The 19,038-nt window shown below is 46.4% G+C and overlaps 1 protein-coding gene across 3 annotated transcripts in view; it reads left to right on the forward strand.

Moving 5' to 3' along the window:
- Positions 1-19,038, forward strand: part of ulk1b (unc-51 like autophagy activating kinase 1) — a 154,920-nt gene that overhangs the window by 93,123 nt on the left and 42,759 nt on the right. For all 3 annotated transcript variants that reach the window (XM_063074060.1, XM_063074063.1, XM_063074064.1), the window contains exons 18-22: positions 1,923-2,185; positions 6,952-7,136; positions 9,184-9,299; positions 17,396-17,524; positions 18,782-18,975. In XM_063074060.1, the coding sequence (XP_062930130.1) occupies positions 1,923-2,185; positions 6,952-7,136; positions 9,184-9,299; positions 17,396-17,524; positions 18,782-18,975 (887 nt within the window). The remainder of the gene's footprint in view (positions 1-1,922; positions 2,186-6,951; positions 7,137-9,183; positions 9,300-17,395; positions 17,525-18,781; positions 18,976-19,038) is intronic.

A 19,038-nucleotide genomic window follows, 5' to 3' on the forward strand; every position in this document is an offset into this window, starting at 1 on the left:
GGGATGGACTGGTTCAGTATTCTGGTCCGTGACGTTTACTCGGCTCTGCATAGGACTAAGGGTTCAAGGACGGACTCCCTTCGTGGACTTCAGTTCAGAATGCTTGCGATTACGGTTTGCATGTCTCCAAGAGGACCACAACCTTAGAGGCTTGTGTGCCTCGATAACCCGGAGAGCTATGTTGGCTGGAGTCGGGGCTTCATGCTTTGGCTGTTGGTAGGGTCACCCATGCCAAACAGGTCACAGGGTAAAGGTCAGACTGAGAGTGGTCCACCGGTCCTCCAGGTTTGCGGGTTCAGCTCAGGGTTAACACCCCTGACTGGTTAAACAAAATTGTCACAGAAACAGTAATGAAAAATTTTTCTACATCTGAGTGAGACGGTATTCCTGAGTCTCCACCCGGGACTTGCGTGACTGACAGTAGTGAAAACCGAGAGGAAGCTACTGGCGTGATGAAGGAAGCTGTGAACACTGCCAGAGATGGAGACCCTTCACTGCTACCCTAAACGCCTGTAGTGTAACAGGCAGTAAGTATCGTTTGAACAATTTGTTTTTTCCCTCTTTGCACATTGGGTGTTCAGCAGTCTTGTATTTATATATATGAGTTCTTTTGGGTTTCTTTGTTCTGTGGCTGCCTGCAGGGAAACAAACTGCAAGGTTGAATAATGTATACATACTTTGATAGTAAGTGTACTTTGAACTTTCAATAATCAGAATTAGAATCAATCACTGACATATATAATGTGAAATTTGTTGTTTTGCAGCAAAGACGTAACAATTGCGCTAACTTACAATATAATCAATAATTCGAATGAAGGAAGAGTGAGATGGCGTTCATGGACCATTCAGAAATGGCTCCTGTGCCTCCTCCCTGGTGGTTGTAATGAGAAGAGGGCATGTTCCATTTGGAGTCTGAGGAGGTTTGGTCTGTCACTAAAGACAGTTGCAAATTTCTACAGATGTACTATGGAGAGCATTCTAACTGGCTGCATCACCGTCTGGCATGTCGTGGGGAGCACAACTGCACAGGATCGAAGGAAGCTGCAGAGAATTGTAAACTCAGTCAGCTCCATCATGGGCACCAGCCTCCGTATTGTCCAGGACCTTTTCAAGGAGCGATGCCTCAAAAAGGCAGCATCCATCATTAAGGACCCCCATCACCCAGAACATGCCCCCTTCTCATTGCTACCAACGAGGAGGTACAGGAGCCTGAAGGCACACACTCAATGATTCAGGAACAGCTTCTTCCCCTCTGCCATCTGATTTCTGAATGGAGATTGAACCCATGAACACTACCTCACTACTTTTTTATTTCTATTCTTGCAGTATATATTTAACTATTTAATAGATACAGTATATATTTACTGTAATTCACAGTTTTGTTCTATATTATTATGTATTTCATTGTACAGCTGCCACAACGTTAACAAGTTTAATGACATATGCTGATGATATTAAACCTGATTCTGATTGTGATTCAATGGGGTAGGCGCTGTTCTTCAGCCTGGTAGTACGTACTTTAAGGTTTTTGTATCTCCTTCCCTATTGGCCATGTGCCCAGCGGTTAAGGCGTTCGTCTAGTAATTTGAAGGTCGCTAGTTCGAGCCTCAGCTGTGGCAGCGTGTTTGTGTCCTTGAGCAAGGCACTTAATCACACGTTGCTCTAGTGTCTGTGCGAGGAGTGGCGCCCCACCCAGACTTCCAATCTGCGCCTTGTAAGGTGTGAAAATGCCCAGTGCAGGCCTCTCATGGTCTGAGTCGACGTTCCCCTTCCCTATGGAAGGGGGAAGAACAGGGAATGTCCGGGATGGGAAGGGTCATGGTGATGTTGGCTGCTTTTCCGAAGCAGATTTAACCCGGAGTGAGGGGCAGCCAGGGGTGATACCGTGCACTGAAGGTAATGGATTTCTGTTTTGAAACCAGGTGTCCTGGCACCAGAACCTCACCAGCATGGACTGGGCTCCAGGCTGCACAGTGCGCCCAATCTTTCCGACACACTGCACTACCAACAGAAGATGAAGAAGCAATATTCTGAGCCGCTGGTGGCCGGTATGACCCAGCCTGTCCAGAGTCCACCGCAGCAGGTGCTCGGGCAGCAGTCCTGCAGACAGATGAAGCTGTCCCCCAAGCTCTCCGAGTTAATTCAGAGGAGCCCACTCCCCACCATCGTGGGATCACCAACGAAGGTAACATTGCTGGTGTGAACCTGGGGAAAGGTTATTCTTCTGGAGGGGCTCAGCAGGTCAGGCAGCATCTATGGAGGGGAATAAACGGTCAACGTTTGGGGCTGACTCTTCATCAGGACTGGAAAGGAAGGGGGCAGCGGCCAGAATAAGAAGGTGGGGGGTGAGTGATAGGTGAGGGGCTGTGCATGGACTGACATGAGGCTAAATGGTGGTCACAACTGCACTCTGAACCAAAATCAGGTTTATTATCACTGATTTATAAGATGTGAAATTTAGCAGGTTAGGCAGTATCTATGAAGGAAAGTAAATGGTCAGATTTCAGGCTGAAGCCCTTCATCAGAACTGGAAAGATTCAATGGTTCAATTTAATATCAGAGAATGTATACAGTTGACAACCTGAAATTCTTACTCTTCACAGACATCCACCAAACATGAAAAACCCCAGAGAATGAATGACAGAAAAACATTAGAACCCTAAAGTGCCCCTGCTCCCTCCCACGCACGAGCAACAGCCTCCTTTCTACCCCAGCTGCCTCAACGGGAAGATCAGCTCCCCACCAGCCACCGCGCAGTAGCAAAGCCCCCAAAGAGACCAAGATCTAGAGTCCATCAGAAAACTACTGTCCGTCCCAACAGTTTGACATCCCAGAAGCGCTCTCTCTCACCAACGAGGGAGATCACTCCTACCACACCAGACAGGAGGTCAACAGCTCACTGATTTCATGTTAACCAACTACAGCACTTATTTCACCAGCAGCATATACTGTTGTCTCAACGTTTCGATCTCCGACGACACTTCATTCAGTGACGCTGGCGAGGAATCAGGTCGTCCACGAAGGCACGCGGCTTCCAGGCTGCACCTGGAGATATCAAAAACGCTAGGCCCCTCGGCGAGCTCCGAGACCAGGGACTCACAACCGTGAAGAATCACGTTTTGAGTGCAGCTGTAGATCGCCAACTCCGACAGTACCCCATTCACCTCAAGAGTTAAGAAAAGACATAAAAGAGACAAAATTAAACTGTCTCACAGATGAACTGGAGGAAATCGCCCTCTGGTGCCATCTCTAGCTTCTCCTTTAGTGAAAGGAAAGGTCAGAGAAGCCAGAATAATAAATAATACAAATGTTGGTGGGGAGGAGAAGCCTGTTGTCTATTTAGTATTTCAATAATATTTGAGTAATCTTCTATATATTTTGTTTGGAGCAGTTAAGCTTCAAAGCGAACTGTATGCTTTTAAACCGAATGAACTCAGCAAAATTGGGGCACTTGCTTCTCATTGGCTGTTTCATTGGCTTCAAAATACTGTTCCAATAGCTCAGTATACATGAGCCAATTATCCATTGTGTAATCAAACTCGTCAGTCTTTCTGATGGAGCCAGCCATTTCTGTTTTTTTAAATGATTATTATCATGTACATTACTCACACTTTATCAACCCTGAGTTCTTCCATTTACGGCCTTTTTTTCAGAACAAAACTTGATCGTGTCTTCTCTTCCAAAGTATATGTGCCACGATGCTTTTTTTTAAACTTGACTGTCTCTCCATATGCTGGACTCCATCTTTTACTCAACTTCCCTTTGCGTTTTTTTCAGCTCAAACATTTCACTGCAGTTTTAACAGGTTGGTAGCCATATCGGGTTCACTTTAAAAGTACCTCTTCACCAATCTTATGTTTTTGTAACTTCAAAACATTAAATTAATTCAAATGAAAGACAGAAGTCGAAAAATACAGGTGTAGTTTGAGTTTACTTTGGGCGAGGCACACAGGTATCATGTGGTAATGTGATGACGTTTGCAATTAGTGTATTTTTACATAGAACCTGTAATTAATTATTTAAATGAACGAGAATGCTTAATCGAACAATATACAATGCCTGTAAAAAGTATTGAACTCCTTGGAAATTTCATGTTTTATTGTTTTCCAACATTGAATCACAGTGGATTTAATTTGACTTTTTTGACACTGATCAACAGAAAAGACTCTTTTGTGTCAAAGTGAAAACAAATTTCTACAAATTGTTCTAAACTTATTACAATTATTAATCACAAAATAATTGATTGCATAATTATCCACCCCCTTCATGTCAGTATTTAGTAGATACACCCTTGGCAGCAATTACAGCCCTGAGTCTGTGTGGATAGGTCTCTATCAGCTTTGCACATCTGGACAATCTGATATGTCCATCCATGGCCTCCTCCACTGTTGGTAATAAGGCCACATTTAGGTGAGAGGAACAACACCTTATATTCCACTTGGGTAGCCTCCAACCTGACAGCATGAAAATCAGTTTCTCAAACTTCCAGTAATGCCTCCACCCACCCCCTCTCACCATTTCCCATCCCCTTGTCCCTCCCTCGTGTTATTTCCTTGTCCGCCATCGCCTCCTTCTGGTGTTCCTCCCCCGCCCCCCCCAGCCCCTCTTTCTTCCTTCTGTCTCTTTCACCAATCAACTTGCAAGCTCTTTGTTTCATCTCTCCCCCTCCAAGTTTCACCTATCGCCTGGTGTTTCTCTCCCTTCCCCACCCCCACCTTTCAAATCTACTCAGCTTTTTTTTCTCCAGTCCTGCCGATGGGTCTCAGCCCAAAATATCGACTGTGCTTTTTTCCACAGATGCTGCCTGGCCTGCTGAGTTCCTCTGGCATTTTGTGTGTGTTGCTCTGATTTCCAGCATCTGCAGACTTTCTCTTGTTTGAGTCTTTTTTCATTGATCGGTGTCAAAAAAGCCAAATTAATTCCACTGAGATTCAATATTGTAAAACAACAAAACATGAAAACTTCCGGGGGGGGGGAGGGGTGAATACTTTTTATACGAGATTACTCAAATATTATTGAAATATAAAATACACAATAAAGCCATCTGCTCGTCACCTGGTAGTTTTCTGCGTCCAGCTATGAGGTAGTGTGATGCTATTACAGCCTGGGGTGACAGAGTTTGGAGTTCATATCTGACACCATCCTGACTTTCGTACTTTCCTCTCCAAGGATGTGCGGGTTTTCTCCGGGTGCTCCGGTTTCCTCGGACATTCCAAAGACATAGCTACTGCTTAGTAGGTGAATTAGTATTTGTAAATTGTCCTGTGATTTGACTAGGGTTAAATAGGGGGGTTTGTGAGCTGTGTGTCTCATTGGACCAGAAAAGCCGGTTGTGTGTTCTGTCTCACTAAGTAAAGAAAATATGGTGGTTGGAAACGGAAGCGAATTGTGCTGGTCGTACTGTCAGCCCACGTTTTGTGCTCAGTGTGTGCTGATCCACAGACTTCAGGTGAAGTAGCAGGGACGTGGCAGTAGCTGCTGTGGATGGGACTCCCAGCCTTCAACAAGAGGCACAAGGCTGGTGGGAGGTGGGCACAAAGGGGATTGGCAAGGATATGCACGGATCCAGGGAGATCACAACAAGAAAGATTCTTAAAGATTGGCTTTATTTGTCATTTTGGGCAAAGTGTAGCCCCTGCTTAGCGCCTCCCCCCCACCCCTATTCAAGGGCATTGGTGTTTCCATAACAGGCTTTGATACAGCCAGTCAGCATGCTCTCCGCCACACATCACTAGAAGTTTTAGATGTCATGCCACATCTTCGCAAATGCCTCAGGAACTAGAGGCACTGCCGTGCTTTCTTAGTAATTGCACCAACGTGCTGGGCCCAGGACAGGTCCACTGAAATGGTAACAGCGAGCAACTTGACGTTGCCTGACCCGGTCCAGCTCGGATCGTCCAGTGAGGACTGGCCAGCTTCCTCCCCCTGAAGTCAATAATCTCCTTGGTCTTGCTGACACTGAGTGAGAGATTGCTGAGCGAGGTGTATACAGAAAGTTGCCAGAAAGGACCACTGAAATTGTGAAGGATCCCACCCACCCTTCTCACGCACTGTTTGTCCCATCCCCATCAGGGAGGAGGCTGCATACCATCCACACCAGGACCACCAGACTCAAAAACAGTGACTTTCCCCAAGCAGTAAGGCTGATCAACACCTCCACCCACTAACCCACCCCTCCACACCCCCAGCCACCACTACTTTATCATTTCCTGTAGAGTCACCTTATGTACAGACACTCCTGTGCCCAGTGTCACTTTCTGGACTTACAATCAATCTGTGTATATAAGCTGTCTTATGTACAGTGGTGCTAGAAAGTTTGTGAACCCTGTAGGATTTTCTCTATATCTGCATAAATATGACCTAAAATGTGATCAGATCTTCACGCAAGTCCTAAAACTGGATAAAGAGAACCCAATTAAATAAATAACAGAAAAATCATTATGCTTCTTCATTTATTTATTGAGCAAAACAATCCAATATTGTTGGAAAAAGTACGTGAACCTTTGTTTTCCATAACTGGTGTGAGCCCCTTGTACAGGAATAACTTCAACCAAATGTTTCCAGTGACTGTTGATCAGTCCTGCACATCTGCTTGCAGGAATTTTAGGACATTCCTCATTGCTAAACTGCTGCATCTCTGAGATGTTGGTGGGCTTCCTTGCATGAACGGCTTCCACAACATTTCTATAGGTTTAAAGTCAGGATTTATATTTATTGTGTTTAGCCTTTATCATGTTCTTTATTGTATTGTGTTTTTTTGGGCTGCATCAGATCCGGAGTAGTAATTGTTTTGTTCTCCTTTACACTTGTGTGCAGGAAATGACATTGAACAATCTTAAATCTTGAACTATCTTGAATCTTTGTGTTGTCACTACAAGGGAGAGCTGTGGGCTCCTTCTGGGCAACCGAGGTTAAAGCTCAACTGGTCAGCTTCTAACATTGTCTCCTCAGGTGTCCTCCCCCTTCGAGTTCCCAGAGGCTGCCAGCACCCAGAACCTCGTCACGATGCTCACTGACCAGGGTGTCACCCTGGCCTCCAGTCGCAACAGGACGGTGCCTGACCTCGGCCACTTCCACCATCAGCAGCTCGGGCATGTGCAGAAGCCCACCGATGAAGAGAAGGGACCTTTCGGCAGGTTTGATATTTAACCCCAGCATGTCGCTTGTCCAGGGTACTGGGGCCCTCAAACGACAGGTCAATGGGGTGTCAATAGTGCTCTCTCCCTGTGTAAAGGAAGGAGTTCACTGAGATTCACATCTCAGGAACATGGCTGCAACCACCCCATGCAGAGGAGGGAGAAGGTGGAGGTATGCAACACACACAAAATGCTGGGGGAACTCAGCAGGTCACGCAGCATCTATGGAAAAGAGTGAACAGTCGGCGTTTCTGGCCAAGACTCTTCAGGATTGGAAAAAAAAGATCAGCTTAAAGCAAGAAGGTGGGGGGAGTGGAGGAAGAGGTACAAGGTGGTAGGTGATGGGTGAAACCGGGAGGGGGAGGGATGAAGTAAAGAGTTGCAAAATTGATTGGTGAGCGAGGAAGAGAAGGAGGGATCCAATAGGAGAGGACAGAAGGCCATGGAAGAAAGGGAAGGGGGAGGAGCACCAGAGGGAGGTGATGGGCAGGTAAGGAGATGAGGTAAGAGAGGGAAATGGGAATGGGAATGGTGATGGGGAGGCAATTGGCAGAAGTTCAAGAAATCGATGTTCATGCCATCAGGTTGGAGGCTACCCAGACAGAACATAAGGTGTTGTTCCTCCAACCTGAGTGTGGCCTCATCACGGGCAGTAGAGGAGGCCGTGGATAGACATGTCAGAATGGGAATGGCAAGTAGAGTTGAAGTGGGTGGCCACCGGGAGATTCTGGTTTTTCGGGTAGACAGAGCGTAGGTGCTCAGCGAAGCAGTCTCCCAGTCTATGCCGGGTCTCACCAATATACAGGAGGCCACACCAGGAGCACCGAATACAGTATATGACGCCAACAGACTCATATGTGAAGTGTCACCTCACCTGGATGGACTGTTTGGGGCCCTGAATGGTAGTGAGGGAGGAGGCGTAGGGGCAGGTGTAGCCCTTGTTCCATTTGCAAGGCTAAGTGCCAGGAGAGAGATCAGTGGGGAGGGACGAATGGACAAGGAAGTCGCATAGTGAGTTACTCCTGCGAAAAGCAGAGATTGGGAGGGAGGGAAAGATGTGCTTGGTGGTGGGATCCCGTTGGAGATGACGGAAGTTTCAGAGAATTATGTCCTGCATGTGGAGGCTACTGGGGTGGCAGGTGAAGACAAGAGGAACCCTATCCCTGGTGTGTCGGCAAGAGGATGGGGTGAGAACTGACATGTGTGAAATGGAAGAGATGCGGATGAGGGCAGCGTTGACGGTGGAGGAAGGAAAGCCCCTTTCTTTGCAGAAGGTGGATATCTCATTAGTTCTGGAATGAAAAGCCTCACCCTGAGAGCAGATGTGGCGAAGGCGGAGGAACTGAGAGAAGGAGATGTCATTATTCAGGAATGAAAAGCCTCATCCTGAGAGCTGTAAGGATGTAATGCTGAGGCTTTATAAGGCGGTGGTCAGACTGCACTTGGAGTATTGTGAGCAGTTTTGGGCCCTTTATCTAAGAAAGGATCTGCTGACATTGGAGGGGGTCCAGAGGAGCTTCACGAGAGTGATCCTGGGAATGAAAAGGTTAACATATCAGAAAAGTTTGACGGCTGTGGGACTGTACTTGGAGTTTAGAAGAATACGGGGTGGGCAGTGGATTCTCATTGCAACCTATCGAGTATTGCTAGGCCTAGTAGAGTGGAGGTGGAAAGGATGTTTGCTACAGTGGGGGAGTCCAGGACCAGAGGCACAGCTGCTAAAAATAGAGGGATGTTTTCCATTTTGAATGAGATGAGGAGGAATTTCTTTAGCCAGAGGGTGGTGAATCTGTGGAACGTATTGCTGCAGACAGCTGTGGAGGCCGAGTCATTGGGTGTATTTAAAGCTGAGTTTGAAGAGTTTTTGATTAGTCGGAGGAGATGCTCCCTGTAGAGATGGTTTCACCCGAGGTTGAGTATGTGCTCAGATAAACGAGCATTGATTCCTGTTCAAATCTCTTAACAAGATCAGTCAGGGTTATCTGGTTGGTGTGTGCGTAGTTTCCTGTAATCCACGTACTGACAAGGCTTTCGTACCAACCTGCAGGTCGCTCAGCGCCGGGAAGCTGTCGGATCTGCTGCTGAAGGCAGCATTCGGAGGGCAGGCCATGGAAGCCGTCAGCAATGAGAGCCTGAGCACAGAGAGGCCGATGGATGTGGCAGGTAACGGGGCCCGCAGCGGACTTGGGAAGAGCGGTGTAACCTCTGACTGGGGCTGTCATGTCCCCCTGTGCCTTCAGGCCCTGCGCCCCTCACTGGCCCCTCCACTTCTCCTAATGCCTGCCTCTCCTGTTGACCCTCAGTGTGAATTGCTGCGCCCTGCGCAGCGTGGGGGGAGATTTAACGCTGCCGTGTCATTGCAAGGTGTGGTTCAAATGCTGATTGAGATCAGAAGTGCCCATCATGGTGAGTAGGTGTTTCGAGCAATAGTGACCGGGCCCACCTGCCCAGAAACAGGCCCTTCAGCCCATTTAATCTGTGCCGGCCGAGATACTGACACAGTCGTGAAGACGGCATGCCAGTGGTTGCATTTCATTGGGAATTTCGAGGAGATTTGGTATGTCACCAAATACTCCAGAAAACTTCTACAGGTGTACCGTGGGGAGCATTCTAACTGGCTGCTCGCAGTCCTGTGTGGGGTAGGGGGGCCACTGCACAGGATGGGAAAATTGCAGGAAGTTGTAAACTTAGCCAGCTTCATCATTGGCACCAGCCTCCCCAGTTTCGAGGACACCTTCAAAAGGCAGTGTCCATCATTAAGGACCCTATCATCCATTGACGGGACCCTCTTCTCATTGTTACCATCAGGGAGGAGGTACAGGAGCCTGAAGACACACACTCAATGATTCAGGAACAGTTTCTTTTCCTCTGCCATCCAATTTCTGAATGGACATCCAACCCATGAACACTGCCTCTCTATTTTGCAAATTTTTGAATTACTTGTATTTTTAAAATATTTTTATTATAATTTATCATGTTTTTAAGTATTGCACTGTACTGCCACAAACAAAATATTTCACAACATGTCAGTAAAGATTGTTGTGACATGAACAAAGACACTGGAAAGACACTGTAGCTAGTGGATATAGAAGTCTCATTCAGCAAAATTAGCAACTATTCGAGACACTGGGAAGAAGAGGCTTGCCTGACCCAATATTACATGACATTTTATAAGCTAAAGATCAAAGGTAACAACAGGACAATTCTATCGTTACAAAGTACCTACAATACTTCCTTTGAATTGCATACAGTTTTCAAACACCCCCTTCACGCCCACACTCCAGACACCCAAACTGAATGTTGATCTCCACTGACTTTAGGCCGCATTCATGCATAACTCTGGTTAGGCCACATCTGGAGTATTGTGTACGGTTCTGGTCACCCCACTGTAGGAAGGATGTTCAGGCTTTGGAGAGGGCGCAGGCGAGGTTTACCAGGATGCTGTCAGGTTTAGAGAGCATGTGTTATCACAGGAGGCTGGATAAACTTGGGTTGTTTTCTCTGGAGTGCTGGAGACTGAATGGAGATCTGACAGAGGTTTATAAGATTATGAGAGGCATACATAGAGTGGACAGAAAGTATCTGTTTCCCAGGGTTGAAATGTCTAATACCAGAGGGCATGCATTGAAGGTGAGAGGGGGTAGGTTCAGGGGGGATATGAGGGGTAAGTTTTTTACTCAGAGTGGTGGATGTCTGGAATGTGCTGCCCGGTCTGGTGGTAGAGGCAAATACATTAGAGGCTTTTAAGAGATGTTTGGATAGACACATGGATGTGAGGAAGATGGAGGGAGATAGACATGGTGTAGGTAGGAGAGATTAGTGTTTGATTTGCTCGTTAGCTGGTTCAGCACAACTTTGTGGGCTGAATGGCCTGTTCCTGTACTATACTGTTCTATATGTAGGCATCTAAGGTCAAGTTGTTCTGAGCTGTGTTTTAAATCCAATCTACAATCCTCATCCAAATCTGAAGTCTGGTTGCTGGTGAAATTAATATTTACTCTATTTCCTAACTCCAGAATATGCCCTAACAGATAGAATTTTTTTTTTTGAAGTGTTGCACTGTACTGCTGCCACAAATCGACAAAATTTCATGACCTATCAGTGATTCGGGTTCTAGTACTGGTGCCAACTTAAGCAAGTCCTATCTGCCCGCGTTCAGCCCCCTTCCCGTTAAGCCTTTACTGTCGATGTATCTTCAAAGTAAAGTTTATTATCAAAGTACATACATCACCACGTACAACCTTGAGGTTCTTTCTCTGCAGGTGTACTTAGCAAATCTATAGAACAGTAACTGTAAACAGGATCAATGGAGAACAAACTGTGCCAATACAGATATAAATAAATAGCAATCAATAATGAGTATGAGTGTAGTTATCCCCTTTTGTTCAAGAGCCTGATGGCTGAGGGGTAGTAACTGCTCTTGAACCTGGTGGTGTGAGTCCTGAGCCTGGTGGCAGCAGTGGGAAGAGAGCATGGCCTGACGATGGATGCTGCTTTCCGATGGCACCATTTCATGTAGATGTGCTCAATGGTTGGGAGGGTTTTACCCGTGATGTACTGGGCCAAATCCGCTACCTTTAGAAGGATTTTCTGCCCTGAGGCATTGGTGTTCCCATACCAGGCCATAATGCAGCCAGTGAACATACTCTCCATCACACATCTACAAAGGTTTGTCAAGGTTTTCGATGACATGCGGAATCTCCACAGACTCCTGAGGAAGTAGAGGCACTGTTGTGCTTTCTTCACAATAATATTTATATGATGGGTCCAGGACAGGTCCTCTGTGATAGTGACACCCAGGAATTTGAACTTACTGACCCTCTTCACCTCTGATCCCCCAATGAGTAATGGCTCATGGACCTCTGGTTTCCCTCTCCTGAAGTCTACAATCAGTTCCTTGGTCTTATTGACATTGAGTGAGAGGTTGTTGTTACTACACCACAGCCAAGTTTTCAGTCTCCTCCATGTATGCTGATTCAACACTCTCTTCAATACAGCCCACAACAGTGGTGTCATCAGCAAACGTATATGGTGTTGGAGCTGTGCTTAGCCACACAGTCAGGGGTGTAAAGTGAGTAGAGCTGGGGCTGAGTACACATCCCTGTGGTGCTCCTGTGCTGATGGAGATTGTGGAGGAGATGTTTTGGCCAATCCAAGCTGACTGGGGTCTATAAGTAAGGAAATCCAGGATCCAATTGCACAAGAGGGTATTGAGGGCCTGGTCTTGGAGTTTACTGATTAGTTTTGAGGGAATGATGGTATTAAATGTTGAGCTGTAATCGATAAAGAGCATCCTGATGTTTGCATCTTTGCCGTCCAGATGTGCCAGGGTTGTGTGAAGAGCCAACGAGATAGCATCTGATGGGAGTAGGACGCACAGTCCATGACCAGGGTGGGTAGGATCCTTACTGGCCCTTTTCTGTATATACTCTCTGTCTTTGATGACAGCTAAGCTTTGATGGTGTCCTCACTGGCCACAGTGGTAATACCAGGTGAATGGAGGGTAGCAATGCCTCTCCTTTGTTCAGGAAAGGGAATAGGAATAAAGCTGGGAATTATAGAGCACTGTGTCTTACATCAGTGGTGGGCAAACGACTGGAGAGGGTTCTTAGAGACAAGATTTTCAGGCATTTGAAGTAGCATAGTCAGCACGGCTTTGTGAGGGGCAGGTCTTGCCTCACGAGTCTGATTGAATTCTTCGAGGATGTGACAAAGCACATTGATGAAGGTAGAACAGTGGATGTGGTGTATATGGATCTTAGTAAGGTGTTTGATAATGTTCCCCAATGGTAGGTTCAAACGGTTCAATTTAATATCAAGAGAATGTATTTCAGTATGCCACCTGAAATTCTTACTCTTCACAGACATCCACGAAACAAGAAACCTCAAAGAATGACTGATAGTAACATCAGAACCCCAAAGCCACCCCTTCCCCCTCCCACGCACAAGGAGCAGCAGAAGCTTCGAGTCTCCCCCCTCCCGCTTCCCCCACTTGCACCAGCAAAAGCACCGACCCCCCCTCCCCCACCATGCAAGCAATAGCAAAAGCCCCCAAAGGGACCTTGATCTCAATTCTGTGCTGGGAAGGAGGTGCTGGCATTCCACTCGATCTATGCCTCGTATCATCTCGAACACCTGCCTCTATGTCCCTTATGTATCTGCCTCTGTCACTGTCACCACTCCCGGCAGCACCTCCCATGCACTGACCACTCAGTGTGGGAGAGCTTACAGCAAGGTTTCACCGTTCAGCAATAAGGGAACATCACATAGAGGCAAAGAGCACTACAGCACACAAACAGGCCCTTTGGTCCATCTAGTCCATGGCAAACCATTAATCTGTCTACTTCCATTGACCCGCACCAGGACCATAGCCCTCCATAATCTTCCCATCCATGTACCTATCTAAACTTCTCTTAAACATTGAAATCAAACTCACATGCACCCACTTCCACTGTCAGCTCGTTCCCTCATGTTCCCTCTAAACTTTTCACCTTTCACCCTTAACCCATCTCAGTCCAGTCATAGTCCCACCCCATCTCAGTGGAAAAAGCCTGCTTGCATTTACCTTAGCTATACCCCTTCATAATTTTGTATACCTCTATCAAATCTCCCTTCATTTTCCTACGCTCCAAGGAATAAAGTCCTAGGCTATTCAATCCTTCCTTATAACTCATGCCTTCAAGTCTTGGAACATCCTTTAAAGTTTTTCTGCACTCATTCAATCTTAGTTACATCTTTCCTATAGGTAGGTGACCAAAACTGCACGCAATACTCAAAGCTGGGCTTCACCAAGGTCTTATACAATTTCAACATAACATCCCATTTCCTGTACTCAATACATTGACTTATGAAGGCCAATGTGCCAAAAGCTTTCTCTACAACCCGATTCAACTTTCCAGTAAGATGGTGGGGTGCTCAGATGCAGCGGCTTCTACAGGGCCAACCAAAGGTGTTATGATCTTTTTTAAGAATATTTCTTACGATTGCAAGACTCTGCTGGACATTAAGAAGTTAAAGTACTGCAAGTCTGCCCCATCAGCGAGTTGCTCGTTGGCGGAGAAACTGAAGGAGTTGGATTTGCTGTGGACCGTAATGCCTCCTGTGACAGAGAGGCATCGATGTGCAGTCTAACAGTGAGAAATTGTCTTAGTCGCTCTTCTTGTGATCATGAGACATTGGTGGTGTTGAATGCTGAAGTCCAGTTTGCTGTTCTATTGACAAACAGCAGGGGGCGCTTCCTGGTCTTGGTCCTAGGAAGGACTAGGCCTCAAGCGGCAGTGTCCCCTGCTGCAGCTTCCCAGAAGAGAGGGTTTGGAATCAGTGCTGCCCCCCCAGTCTTTGCTCAGCAGAAAACAAGTTGTATTGTGATCAACTGCAGACTGCTGCAAAATTCATGGACTCAGGGACATTCTTTGTGTGACTTTATTTTACTGCTATCTTATATGTGCCTTGTGCTGTGTATGACTGTTAATATATCTGTACTAATATACATTTTGCTCTTAATAGATCTGTGCTTCACACCGTAGATCCAAGTGAAGCGTTTTCATATGGCTGTATTCATGGGTATTCATGTATGGCTGAATGACAATTAAACCTGAACTCGACCTTGCTGCTATATTTCCTCATACCTATAGTCTCTGTGTCCATCTTCCAAGTAAACACAGATGCAAAAAATCCGTTTAAGATCTCCCCACTCTTTTCCGCTTCGCACATAGATTACCATTTTGATCTTCCAGAGGACTAACTTAGTCCCTTGCGATCTTTTTGCCCTTAATATATTTGTAGAAGCCCTCAGATCACTTACCTTGTCTGCTAGAGCAACTTCACGCCTTCTTGTAGCCTTCCTAATTTCCTTAAGTGTTCTGTTACATTTCTTATCCTCCTTAAGCACCTGATTTGTTCCTGTCTGCCTAAATCTGCTATGCACCTCCTTTTCGTTCTTAACCAGGGCCTCAAATCTCTTGAAAACTAAGGTTCCCTAAACCTGTTATTTGTGCCTTTTATTATGAATATAAGTTCTGTACTCTCAAAATTTCACTTTTGAATGTCTCTCACTTACCACGTACACCTTTGCCAGAAAACAACCTCTCTCAATCCATCCTTGCCAAATCTTTTCTGATGCTATCAAAATTGACCTTTCTCTCATTTAGAATCTCAACCAGATGACCAGACCTATCTTGTTGCATATTTACTTTGAAACTAATGGCATTATGATCACTAGATTCAAAGAGTTCCCCTACACAAACTTCTTTCACCTGCCCTGTCTCATTCCCTAATAGGAGATTTAGTATTGCTCTCTCTTTAGTTGGGACTTCTAAGTACTAATTAAGGAAACTTTCCTGAACATATTTGACAAACTCTTTCCTGTCCAGCCCTTTTACAGTATGGGAGTTCCAGTCAACACGTGGAAAGTTAAAATCATCTATTATCACAATCTTTATGTTTCTTGCAACAATCTGCAATCTCTCTACAAATTTGCTCCACTAAATCCCATGGACTGCTGCTTGGTCTATAATATAACTCCATAAATGGAGTCATACCTTTCTTATTCCTCATTTCTGCCCATAAAGCCTCAGTAAACGAGCTCTCTGGTCTGCCCTGGCTGAGCACTGTCATGACATTTTCTCTGACTAGTAATGCCACTCCTCCCCCATTAATCTCTCCAGCTCTTATCATGTCTAAAACAATGAAACGCCGGAACATTGAGCTGCCAGTCCTGCCCCTCCTGCAACCAAGTCTCACTAATGGCTACAATGTCATAATTCCCAGTGTTGATCTATGCCCTGAGCTCATCGGCCTTTCCTACGATACCCATTGCAATGGAATATACTCAGCTCAGGACACTAGTCCCGTCATGCTCAGGCTTTTGATTCCTGACTTTGACATCTTTCTTCACAACTTCTCCACAATCTGTTGTGGCACTTGGTTTCAAACCCCTGCAACTTCCCGCTAAGCTATTAGTCCACCTCCGGTTTAGCGTCGAACTGCCCCTTCTGTACAGGTTCCACTTTCCCTGGAGGAGAGCCCAATGATCCAAAAATCTGAAGCCCTCCCTCCTACACCAACTCCTTAGCCACGTGTTAAACTGTATGATCTTCCTATTTCTGGCCTCACTGGCATGTGGCACAGGTAGCAGTCCTCAGATCACTTACCCGGAGGTCCTGCCCTTTAACTTAGCACCTAACTCCCTGAACTCACTTTGCAGGACCTTGTCACCACTCCTACCCCTGTCATTGGTACCATTGTGGACCACGGCCTCGGGCTGCTCACCCTCCCACTTCAGAGTGCTGTGGACTCATTCCGAAATGCACCCGGGAGGCAACAAGCAATCTGGGAATCTTGTCCTTGTCCACAAAATCTCCTTGCTGTTCCCCTAACCAAAGAATCCCCTATCACTTCAACTCACCTCTTCTCCCCATTTCCCTTCTGAGTCACAGAGCCAGCCTCAGTGCCAGAGACCTGCCTTCTTTGGCTTCTGCCTGGTAGGTCGCCCGCCCCCGCCCATCCTAACAGAATCCAGAGTTGTATACTTATTATTGAGGGGAACGGCCACAGGTGTGCTCTGCACTGGCTGCCTGTTCCCTTTCCCTTTCCTGACCGTCATCCAGGTACCTGCCTCCTGCAACTTGGGGGTTACTACCTCCCTGAAGCTGCTGCATAGCACCTCCTCGTTCTCCTGTGTGAGCCGAAGGCCATCGAGCTACAGCTCCAGTTCCTTAACACGGTCTCGAAGGAGCTGCAGCTCGGTGCACCTGGTGCAGATGTGGTTATCTGGGACATTGGAGGTCTCCCAAAGCTCCCACATCTCACACAGAGACATACCACCAATGCTGGGCCCATTCTTAGCGCTATGTACTAACAGGGGGGGGAAAAACTTACTAGAATCTTACTTAGAGCCTTCACCTCTGCCAGTTGAGTCAAAGCCGGACCACTCTAACATTGCCCCACTCACACAATGGCTGCTCTGCTTACACCTCCTTTCTTTTTATTGGCTCAAACAATGACTCACTCCCGACAAGACTTGCAGCTTTGAAATGGCTCTTGCCCTGCAAGACATCGCTCTGTCACTCACTACTTCAAAGAGATGTTTGGAATGGGGATGAGGTGAATTTTTCCCCTGAAGGTTTTGGGTCTTTGGAACTTTTATCATCGAAGGTCAGTGGGAGCAAGATGCTTCCTGTCTCTAAGGGTAGGGGTGGAGTTGGGAAACATTACAGCCTTGCCTCCGATAAATGTGAATCCCATTCTTCCCTCCCCAGCTCCCGGCACGGCCATCGGGGGACAATTCCCTACGGCGTCTTCCTGCAGTCCGGCCCCAGCCATTTTCATGGTGGGCTCCCCTCCCAGTGGCGCCTCGCCCCACTCTGGCCGAACACGCATGTTTTCAGGTACGTCCCTATCTTCCTTGCTGCTTCATTTGTGTGCTTAAATTCCAAAAACAATCTTGAGCAACACACACAAAATGCAGGTCAGGCAGCATCTACGGAAAAGGGTAAACAGTTGTCATTTCATAGACGTCCAAAATTCTAAAGTAAGTTGATTATCAAAGTACTTACAGTGTATGTCACCATTTATCACTCTGATATTCATTTTCTTGCAGGCGTTCACTGTAGAACAAAGAAAGGGTAGCGGTTAGCACGATGCTATTACAGCTCAGGACATCGAAGTTCAGAGTAAAATTTATTATCAGAGTACATACGGGTCACCACATACGAGCCTGGGATTCCTCTTCCTGTGGGCAGACTCAGCCAACCTATAGAATAGTAACTGTAAACAGGATCAATGGAAGAGCAAGAGCATCGAAGACAGCAAACTGTTGGAATGTAACTATAAGTAAACAGCAATAAATAACGAGAACATGAAATAACAAGATGTAAAGAGTCCTTAAAGTGAGATCATTGGTTGTGGGAACATCGGAATAAATGAGTGTAATTGTCCTCTTTTGTTCAAGAGCCCGATGGATGAGGGGTGGTAATTGTTCCTGAACCTGGTGGTGCGGGTCCTGAGGCTCTTGTACTTCCTACCTGATGGCAGCAGGGAGAAGAGAGCGTGGCCTGGGTGGTGGGAGTCTCTGACGATGGATGCTGCTTTCCTGCGACAGTGTTTCGTGTAGATGTGCTCAGTGGTTGGGAGGATTCAGAGTTCAGTTCCAGCGTCCTCTATAAGCACACGAGTTTCCTCCCACAGTCCAAAGACATACTGGTTGTTAGGTTAATTGGTCATTGTAAATTGTTCTGTGATTAAGCTAGGGTTAAATTGTTGGATTGCTGAGCAGCACATCTTGTTGGCTGTTTATTGCCCTTCATAGATGCTGCCTGGCTTGCTGAATTTCTCCAGCATTCTGTGCGTGTTGCATTTCACTGTGTCTTTCAATGCACATGTGACACATTAAGCTAATATTTAGTCGGTAAAACATTTTAGGAACAGCTTCTTCCCCTCCACCACTGGATTTCAGAATGGCCCATGAACACAATTTCACAATTTTGCTCTCTTTTTGAACTACCTATTTAATTTTTGTAATATTTCTTATAGTAATTACTTTATGTCTTGTACTGCTTGTACTGCACTGTTGCCGCAAAACACTATGTCACTGGTAATGAACCTGATTCAGATTGTGATCTCTCCAATCTCTAATGGTGCTGCAGTCGGCTCCTCCAGCTCGGTGAGCTCACTGGGTTCCTGTAGTGGCTGGGCTCCCCAGAGCTCCCCCCTGGGTCTTGCCATCGAGCCCGAGATGTCCTCGGCTCTCCGGTACAACTTCGCCGAGACCAGCGCAACCAACGTGGAGGCTGCCGTCACCTTTGAAGCCCCAGAACTACCCGAAGAGACTCTCATGGAGGTGTGTGCATTTTTTAAACATCTTTCTCAAGTGTGCTGGAGTATTGCGTACAGTTCTGGTCGT

This window comes from Mobula hypostoma, chromosome 21 (assembly GCF_963921235.1).
Source record: "Mobula hypostoma chromosome 21, sMobHyp1.1, whole genome shotgun sequence".
In the NCBI taxonomy this organism is placed as follows: Eukaryota; Metazoa; Chordata; class Chondrichthyes; order Myliobatiformes; family Myliobatidae; genus Mobula; species Mobula hypostoma.